The sequence below is a fragment of the Fusarium graminearum genome, chromosome 1, assembly GCF_000240135.3.
Source record: "Fusarium graminearum PH-1 chromosome 1, whole genome shotgun sequence".
In the NCBI taxonomy this organism is placed as follows: domain Eukaryota; kingdom Fungi; phylum Ascomycota; class Sordariomycetes; order Hypocreales; family Nectriaceae; genus Fusarium; species Fusarium graminearum.
In genome coordinates, this window is record NC_026474.1 from 1,766,290 (window position 1) to 1,775,214 (window position 8,925).

Sequence of the window (8,925 nt, forward strand, 5' to 3'; positions counted from 1 at the left end):
GCAAGACTCCAATCGTAGTACTGTCGAATAAGAAGGTATTGAACGATTCATCTGATTTACACTCTAACATCCACTTCCAAACTTCATTCCATTCCACAACCAAACTTCTTTTATACCCGCCACCGCCGACAAAGGAGCTGCTCTAGGGGGCGACTAGTATACATATGAGATTTTGAGATCTTGCCCGTTTAGCGGCGGACCTTGACCTCCTTAGGAGGGTCGTAGGCGATCTTTCGAGACTTGAGCCAGGCCCACTTGTATCGCTTGACCCAGACGCTGACAGCCCAAAGGGAGGCAGAGACAACAAGAACCTTCATACCCATTCGCTTTCGGTCGTCCATCTCAGGCTCGGCAGCCCAGTTGAGGAACTCAACGACATCCTTGGCCATCTGAGAGGTGGTGGCGGGGGTTCCATCCTCGTATTCGACAAGGCCCTCGTAGAGGACACGAGCCATAGCGATACCGGTACCGGGGAAGTAGGGGTTGAAGTTCATGCCGGGGGCGACCTGGACACCAGCGGGAGGCTCCTCGGGGTAACCAGTGAGCAAGCTGAAGATGTAATCACAGCCACCGTGGCGGGCCTTGATGATGAGAGACAGATCCGGGGGCAGGGCACCGTTGTTGGCAAATCGGGCAGCCTCCTCGTTCTTGTAAGGGGGAAGCATGTAGTCGGCCAGCTTTCCGGGACGCATCTGGATCTCGCCCTGCTCATCGGGCTCACCGGGGTACTCGTTCTCCTCGGCAAGGGCCTTGGCCTCGTCGACGGTCAAGATGGAACCGACGAGAGTTCGGTAGGGGACTCGGCTAAGGGAGTGGCAGGACTGGCAAACCTCCTGGTAGACTTGGAAACCACGGCGGAGACTGCAAATGGTGTCAGTAATTCGGCATGGCGTGTTGAGTAGGATCGGTGGCATCTTACGCCTGGTGGTCGAAGGTCTTGAACCACTGGTTGTGGACCCAAGGGTACTTGGTAGGGTGAAGACTATATTGATAGTGTTAGTGACTGGTGATGCAATTACCGTGCGAATCATCGATATGCTGGGTTTATGCCTCATCATCCAAATAGTGACAGCATAGAAACACAGCAATCGAGAACCAGGGGTAGAACGTACCCCTCCTCAGCAGGAGTCATGGCAAAAGCCACAGGTCCATAAAGATGGTAGTACCAGGCCATGGAGCCGAGGGCGAGAGTGGTCGAGGCGGCGGCGGCCAGGTTCAGTCGAGTGGCAGTGGCATCGCCGGCGGCGTTGGCGCTTGAGGAAGCAGCACGCTGCAAAGAAAAGACAGTCAGCAATCTTGTACAGGCAATTGAGTCGAATTATAATGCGATTGGCGTGGTTGCGGCGTGTCGAGGTTCGTGATGATGATATCTCGGCAAACGGGAAGCTCGTTGGCAGAGGTGGTAGAATCGTGCCATACCTTGGCGATAGCGGAAGGGCCGTTGCGAAGGCCATTGAGGGTGCGCGTCGAGCGCAAACACGACCTAGCAAACATTATGGGCGAGCTAGACCGTCACTGCTGCGATCGAATGTGAGGCGGCGAGATGGGGAGGTCGTTCTCGGAGTCGGAGGACAAAAGGGCTCAAGCAGAGATCAATGGCAGCATCAGACAAAATCCTATCGAGCGTTCCAATAAGCCGCCGCTGATTGGATGCGGATCGGATCGGAGTCACGTGTTCTGCTACTCTTGCCTTGCTCGGCTGAACGGGCAGGTGACCTCCGCTGTGTGAGCCTTCCAAATTTTTCCGACATCCGGGTTAAAGTCGGGTTCGACAATCTGCATGACCGCTGGCGCCAGCTCGGCTGCCCGTAGCGATGGGAAATTGCAAAAAATACTAACCAGGGGGTTCTGTCCAAACCAAATCGGGCTATTCATTTACTGCCTAATTCTGCCTGCTACCCCACCCCCACCTTGGACTGAATTCATATTCACACCAAACTTGGACACTCTTTTGCATTAAACTTCTACTTTTTTCTTTGGGTTTGGAAATACAATAGCTCTTCTCTTTCCTTCATAGCGATTCGCTCCTTCATTCCTCTTTCCTATAGAATGGCTTCCCCCAACAAGGTGTTTTCCCTCGAGGGAAAGGGTCTCAAGCTCGACACTGCTGAGGATATCGAGGCTCACATTGCCCCTCTTCGATCTCAAGATGTCGAAGAGGTTCGCATTTTGGGCAACACTCTAGGCGTTGGCGCCTGCCAGCGCCTTGGTGAGGTTCTCGCGACAAAGAAGAACCTCCGAGTATGTACATCTCTCCTTAAACATGTCGTCAGTCGCCTAATATTTTACTACAGATCGCCAACTTCGCCGACATCTTCACCGGCCGACTCCTGAGCGAAATCCCCGACGCCATCTCGTCCCTCCTGACCTCCGTCCTCAACCTCCCCAAGCTCACCACTGTCAACCTCAACGACAATGCATTCGGCTTGAACGTCCAAGCGCCCCTCGTGGCCTTCCTCTCCGCACACGTTCCTCTTCAGCACTTGTACCTGAACAACAACGGTATGGGTCCTCATGCTGGAATCCTCATCGCCGATGCCCTGTCAGAGCTTCACGGCAAGAAGGAGGCCGCCCGAAAGGAAGGAAAGGAAGTTCCCGATCTTGAGACTGTTATTTGCGGCCGCAACCGATTGGAGAACGGAAGTATGACAGCCTGGGCAAAGGCTTACAGCCTGCACAACAAGATCAAGACGGTCAAGATGGTTCAGAACGGCATCCGACAGGAGGGTGTCTCGCACCTCCTGACCGAGGGTCTCAGCCACGCTTCTGAGCTCAAGGTTCTCGACTTGCAAGACAACACCTTCACCGTCACTGGTGCTAGGGCCTTGTCCAAGGTCGTTTCTAACTGGGCTACCATCCAAGAGCTCGGCGTTGGTGACTCTCTGCTGGGACCCAAGGGCGGCATTCTCGTAGCCAACGCTCTGGCTAAGGGCAAGAACAACAAGCTCGAGATACTGCGACTACAATACAACGAGATCCCTGCCAAGGGTATCCAGGCTTTTGCCACCGCTGCCAAGGACGGTCTGCCCGCCCTGAAGCGCATCGAAATCAACGGCAACATCCTCACTGAGGACGATGAGTCAATCATCGCCCTTCAGGAGCTCCTCGAAGAGCGCAAGGAGAAGTTCGCTGGCGATATCGTCAACGAAGACGAGTGGGGTGTCGACGAGCTGGATGAGCTCGAGGATCCCGACAGCGACGCTGAGGAAGAGGAGGAGGAGGAGGAGGAGGACGTCGAGCCTGAGGAGCGTGCTGAGAAGCTGGTTAAGGAGGCCGAGGAGGCTCAGGAGGAGCCCGTCATCCCCGTCAAGGACAAGGAGGTGGACGAGTTGGCAAAGAAGCTCGAGAAAACTGAGATTTAGACATGGATATACATGAACTGCACGATGATGACAATTCACTTCACAAGGCTTAAATGGAAATTTGATACCCCCTTTACAATAACATGGATGAACTGATCAAGCCGGACATGAGACAAAGTAGACTGCGAATTCAAAAACTAGGTCCAGCGATCTAAGAAAAGGTGTATGTGTGTTTTAGATAGATAGATAGATAGATAGATAGATAGATAGAAGGAGGCACTTCAATAGTGAGGTCTAATCACGACCGTGCAATGTACCATGAGCAACCATGTTCTTCAACGAGTACTGGAGGGAACAACAGCCTCCAGCAAACCAAGCTGCTCGTAATATGCTCTCAAGGTAGAATAGAACGTAGTCAACTATCTTTTCATGCACCCTTTTTCATATGAAAAGGTGATGTTATCAAGCATATAGCCTTGTATATTCTTATTCCTTCTGACATAGAATTGTATTCACTTGAAGACAGCAGGTCCTTGAATGATATATCTCCTTGGTTGCCGCAAATTAAGGGGGCCGTGAGAGAAGAAGGGTGTCTGTTAGGCACTACAAGGTACAATACATAATACATATGAGGAATCTAATAACGTTTGGGAGTGAAGAGGGAGAGAAGTAGTTTGTAAATTGAAAGCTAATGCTCCTCCAGCGCCGTCTGATCCATTTCCCTTAAAAGCCGGTTTCTCGTGATAATCTCATCCTTACTGACGACCATACAAATAAATAATAAATTCCACACAATATCCGGTCGTTCATGCATTCATCGCGTTTCCTTCATGTGCGTTTGGTGGCACATGTAGCTCATACATCGCCAAAAAAAGACTCCAAGTCCATTCTTCATCTCCTGACCTGGGTAGCCTGGATTGAGAAGCAGTGCTGTTCTGTTTATCAGCACGATAAAAGTGTTGTTCATTTACATAACATCCATCGTGTCCATCTCGGGTGCTCGGAACCCATGGCAGGCGCCATATTGGGATGCCATCGCCAGCAGCTGTTGCTCGCGGGCATAGTCGGGGCCCATGTAGACCGGGTCAGTAGCATGGGAGTAGAGTCCATAGGTGCTTCTAGGCTGAGAATCTCGAGCCTCTCGTTCTTGCTCTCTTCGCATAAGCTCCTCGTAGCCAGATGCCATGTATGGCTCCATCTCAGGCTCTTGCTGGCTAACCCATCTACCATCGTTTGTTTGGACCTGTGTGCCGTCCAAACTCATGACTTGATGTTGTTGGGACAGTCTATCGTAGCGGATGCGGGCTAGTTGCTCCTCGTTCTCGACAGTAGTGCTGCTCCATGCAAGAGCAGGGATATCGCCGCCGTTTCCAGGGGGGCAGATGTTCCAAAGCTCAATAAGTCTCTCTTGCTGAGGAGGCTCAGCAACCTTGAAAAGCTGGAGTTGTGAAGGGGTGAGTGTAGCTGGGTTAACACCATGGTGCAACAAGATGGCTTCGACACTCGGCGCTTGGGTCTGGGGTGGCTCAGAAGATCGACGAGGAATTTCCTGGTGCTGGGCCGCTTGGGTAATATGGGCTGAGTGTGTGTAATGAACGGAAGTGTAGACGATAGGCTCAGCATAGTCTGCTTTGGGCTGCTCTTGAGGCACAGGTGCAGGCTCAGGAACCGAGTTGAAGGTCAAGTTGCGAGCCAGGAGAGCAGCAAGCTCATCTTGTGAGTTCATGTTTTGCTGAGAGAAGGCCATGGCTGTTGTTCTTTGGTATCTAAAGGTGTGTTAGCATGTGTCGCACAAAACTGATTCGGGAGGAATGTGATAGGTACCAAGGTGGTTGAGTTCAAAGGGAGTGTCGAGATTGTGATAGTTAGGAGGGAGGGGCACAACAGTTTGTTGTTGTATGGAAGTATCAGAGCACAGAAGCGGTAGAATCAAAGGTCAGGGGAGTTCCTTGGGATCGTTTGTGAATATCAGGTCGATGTGACTGATGCAATTCTTGATTGAGGTGGCGGAAGGGAGCGATATATTGTTGTACGGAGGTGACTCGGGATCATGCGCAGGCGGACAAAGGAAGTGGTTCTTGTTCTTTCTTTTTTTATTTGGCAGCTAAGCTAAGCTTATAGAAAGTAGTCAAAGAAAACTCGAGGGTCTTTTGGAGGACAAGAAGAATATATAAAAGAAGCTTGTCTCTTGTTCTTTGCTTAAAGGACCCTTGGGTTAGGCCTTGACGGGCTTGGAGGGGTTTGTCTAAGGGCGGTGGACCGTTGGGTCGAGTTGCAGGGAGCGCACGGGGTGATTTGGTTAACGTTAGTGGGGAGATGAGCACGCCTGAGACGATCTTTTGTGAGGCGGTTTATGCGGTGATTCAGTAAAATTCAGGGCTTGGTGAGGGTATCGAGTCTCTTCTTTTTATTGATTCGAATGAGACCGAATAACACAAGGGGTTTTGTTGTTGACGTAAAGATTCAAGAATATCTTGAAGTGTGAATCGCGGGGGATGTTTCTCCCAAAAAATAATGGAGGGGCAATGGAAGGCAGGTGGTGGATGCATGGAACGTGGGACACTGCAGAACCGGCAGGGACAATGACAGTGGCACACCCAGTAAATTCAGGCACATTTCCAGGTCATGACGCAGTAAAGACACTTGGAACCGACTGACAGAGGCACATGATGACCCTCTTGACAACATCCATTTCTACAACACATCATCTCAACATTTTCTTATACATCATCTTTTGTATTTGATCTTCACCCCTTATGAGACTCTTGACTACATTTGGTACATCTCTTCCATATCAAGAAGGCATGAATCAAATTCACTCGCCTCATTCACGTCTTCACGCAAAAGGGATCTGATTCCAACTTTAACCCTTGTCTCATTGACCTGGCGTGACCCAATAAGCCTGTGCCACACGGCGACCGTCACACACTAATTGCTCTGCTATGCTTTAGTTCAACGCCGACATGGTTGTTGCTGCTGCATTTGCATTCTTTCCGAATCATCTGCTTTGACGTGGTTTATTTTATGTGAACTGTGCTGTTCTATTTGTCTCAATCTAGACTCGTGGTTCCAGGCAAATGAGAGAAACTCTGAGTGCCATCCATTGATATTCGCATCAGGCCTCAACAAACCTCAAAACTCGCCGCTAACTAGCAAAACGCTTACACGGCAAACGGTTAGGTGCCTGTTAGAGTGGCTCCCCAAAGGTCAACGCTATGTTAACTCTTATTACCTACCGCCTAACGAGAGGCATGCGAACTGAACGGCGTGCTCTAAAGTTGGGTCTTGATGCCAATGTTGTGTCCATTTCCGTTTCATTTTGGTCGCATTATAGTTATGACCTTTTTGAACATTCACTGAAAGTGAATAGATACTATTTAAGTTGAGGCTAAATACCATAGCATAACCAAATAAGAGATAACTGTGACAAACCCGAAGCTGAAACTGTCATCACCCTCTCAAACACATGGCATGCTCCGTCAGCTCAATACCGAGACTTGAAGCTAAACTCTCCAGGGATGTGCGGTTCTAGACATTCAATTCCTCTCCTGCAGGGGAGCAAGCAGATCGATTACTTGGGAGGGGAACTAACGGATCCTTCCACAGCCACTCCCGTCTCCAATATCTCTCGAGGCTGTGCTCTGGTGTGGCGCTCAATCGATAGCTCAGATCTTCACACCTCAGGCATCAGTAACCCACCCAGCCTTGCAGCGTACCGCCTGGTCAACTGCAACACGCAGCTCCAGGCTGCCTAGGTGAAGGAAGCTCCAAGCCAACACCATCGCAAACATCCCGACAACACAGCTCCCCTCCTCGTAACCAATTCCCGCCCGATCCCCTCCTCACTGTCGAATTACACTTTATCAACCTGACCAGATAAATCATTCATCATGGTAAGCTAATTAATTACCCACTCGGCCAAGCAACCATGCTTGTCGTCATCGGGGATAGCTTCAAGTGCTGACCTAGCTTGTCTCTTGATATAGACGTCGATAGGCACGGGTTACGATTTGCTCAACTCCATCTTCTCCCCTGATGGACGAAACTTCCAGGTCGAATACGCAGTCAAGGCAGTGGAAAGCGGCGGTACTTCGATCGGTATTCGAGCTAAGGACGGTGTCGTCCTAGCTATCGAAAAGGTCGTCTCATCCAAGCTCCTAAAACCCGGTGCCAACAAGCGCATTGCTACAGTCGATAGCCATGTCGGTGCTGTATGTCATCGCCCTTCTACAGCTACTATGCTCAGCCCATACTAATTTCATCAGGTATCATCCGGTATGGTTCCCGATGGACGTCACTTCGTCGACCGAGCCCGTGACGAGGCCCAGAGCTGGCGACAGAACTTCAAGACTCCTATTCCCACATCCGATCTTGCCAGCCGCATGGGTGGCTACCTCCAAGCCTACACCATGTACGGATCAGTTCGACCATTCGGTATCACCGCCATCCTGGGCGGCTACGACACTCCCGAAGAGACCCCAGTCGATGGCGAGGTGGGATCAGGACCCAAGGTCGGAGCTGGCGGCAAGGTTGAGGGCAAGCACGGCGGGCCCTTCCTCTACATGATCGAGCCCAGCGGAATGTACTGGGGTTACTACGGAGCGGCCACAGGCAAGGGTCGACAGGTCGCCAAGGCTGAGCTTGAGAAGCTCGACTTGGCCGCCGGCAACATGTCTCTGGAGGATGCCGTGAAGCAAGCGGCGCGCATCATCTACATCGCGCAGAAGGATAACAAGGATAAGGACTTCGAGCTCGAGATGACCTGGATCAGTGGGCCCGATGGTCCCACCAAGGGACGACACGTCGAGGTACCAAAGGAGCTGAGGGAAGAGGCTGAGCGATTAGCAAAGGCCGAGGATGAGGATGACGACGACGACGACGACGATGATAACGAGGACGCAAAGGATGACGACAAGATGGAGGATTAGAGAACGATTGTGTCGAGAACAAAATTAAGGCACTTGTACTATCACGATGACGAATTCATAGAATTTAATGGTTCATCTGCAGGCTTCTGAACTACTCACAGGATGCCTGGATATCCAATGTGCTGCCTACGTGAGTGTTTTTATTGGAAAGGGGGACTGCAGGTCCAACCGGTCCAGAAATTTGCTGTGCTTTATAACAAAGTTCAGTCGATTAATTGCATCAGTAGCCTGATGTCCTGAACGTCTATCTATCATTCACCCCCGGTCCTATCACAAAATGCTGTAGTTGATTACTGCTTTTAGGTATGTTGGGAAAGTTGACAAGATGTGAATCATGGACGGGTCCAGAAATATTGTTCTCTATTTATATTCAACTCAAAAGAAGTCGTCTATGGTTTTGCTTATCCATCGACTCATATGTCATTGGCATTATCTATTCACATGTATTAAGCCTGAGAGGCTGTGTTCTGAGACCAGTTGTACCAGTCAAGGAAGAAAGACGACTGAGGCTTTGTCTCACGAAGCACCCAGGTCTCCCATGTTTGGGCGTACACGGCGATCACTTCTTTGATGTTGGCCTTGTCGGCGGCGAAGAGAGCCGACACGACGATGAGACTTGCTGCACTGCAGGCCTTGGCGTACGCATGTGCGTTATCCTGCCCAACAGCTTCGTGAATCTCGAGCAACACGCCTAA

At 50.7% G+C, this 8,925-nt stretch overlaps 5 protein-coding genes across 5 annotated transcripts in view; 2 read left to right on the plus strand and 3 right to left on the minus strand.

The window, feature by feature from the left end:
- Window positions 1-188: 188 nt before the first annotated feature.
- On the minus strand, window positions 189-1,494 carry FGSG_00561 (cytochrome c1; the record flags this gene model as incomplete). Its single annotated transcript, XM_011317940.1, has 4 exons — window positions 189-861; window positions 920-982; window positions 1,113-1,270; window positions 1,420-1,494. 4 exons carry the CDS (start codon window positions 1,492-1,494, stop codon window positions 189-191), a joined length of 969 nt encoding a protein of 322 aa, XP_011316242.1.
- A 555-nt stretch (window positions 1,495-2,049) lies between these two features.
- Window positions 2,050-3,362, plus strand: FGSG_00562 (uncharacterized protein; the record flags this gene model as incomplete). The annotated part of the gene is made up of 2 exons (XM_011317941.1): window positions 2,050-2,241; window positions 2,295-3,362. The coding sequence occupies 2 exons, from the start codon at window positions 2,050-2,052 to the stop codon at window positions 3,360-3,362; spliced, it is 1,260 nt and encodes a 419-aa protein (XP_011316243.1).
- Window positions 3,363-3,961: 599 nt separating this feature from the next.
- FGSG_00563 (uncharacterized protein) lies at window positions 3,962-5,049 on the minus strand (the record flags this gene model as incomplete). The annotated part of the gene is made up of 1 exon (XM_011317942.1): window positions 3,962-5,049. The coding sequence occupies one exon, from the start codon at window positions 5,047-5,049 to the stop codon at window positions 4,270-4,272; it is 780 nt and encodes a 259-aa protein (XP_011316244.1). The 3' UTR covers window positions 3,962-4,269.
- Window positions 5,050-7,073: 2,024 nt separating this feature from the next.
- On the plus strand, window positions 7,074-8,518 carry FGSG_00564 (proteasome component C1). Its single transcript, XM_011317943.1, has 3 exons — window positions 7,074-7,195; window positions 7,289-7,513; window positions 7,568-8,518. Exons 1-3 carry the CDS (start codon window positions 7,193-7,195, stop codon window positions 8,228-8,230), a joined length of 891 nt encoding a protein of 296 aa, XP_011316245.1. The 5' UTR covers window positions 7,074-7,192; the 3' UTR covers window positions 8,231-8,518.
- A 158-nt stretch (window positions 8,519-8,676) lies between these two features.
- Window positions 8,677-8,925, minus strand: part of FGSG_11782 (uncharacterized protein) — a gene marked incomplete at both ends in the record, with an annotated part of 3,161 nt that continues 2,912 nt past the window's right edge. Inside the window, one exon of the mRNA XM_011317944.1 lies at window positions 8,677-8,886. Within this exon, the coding sequence (XP_011316246.1) occupies window positions 8,677-8,886 (210 nt within the window). The remainder of the gene's footprint in view (window positions 8,887-8,925) is intronic.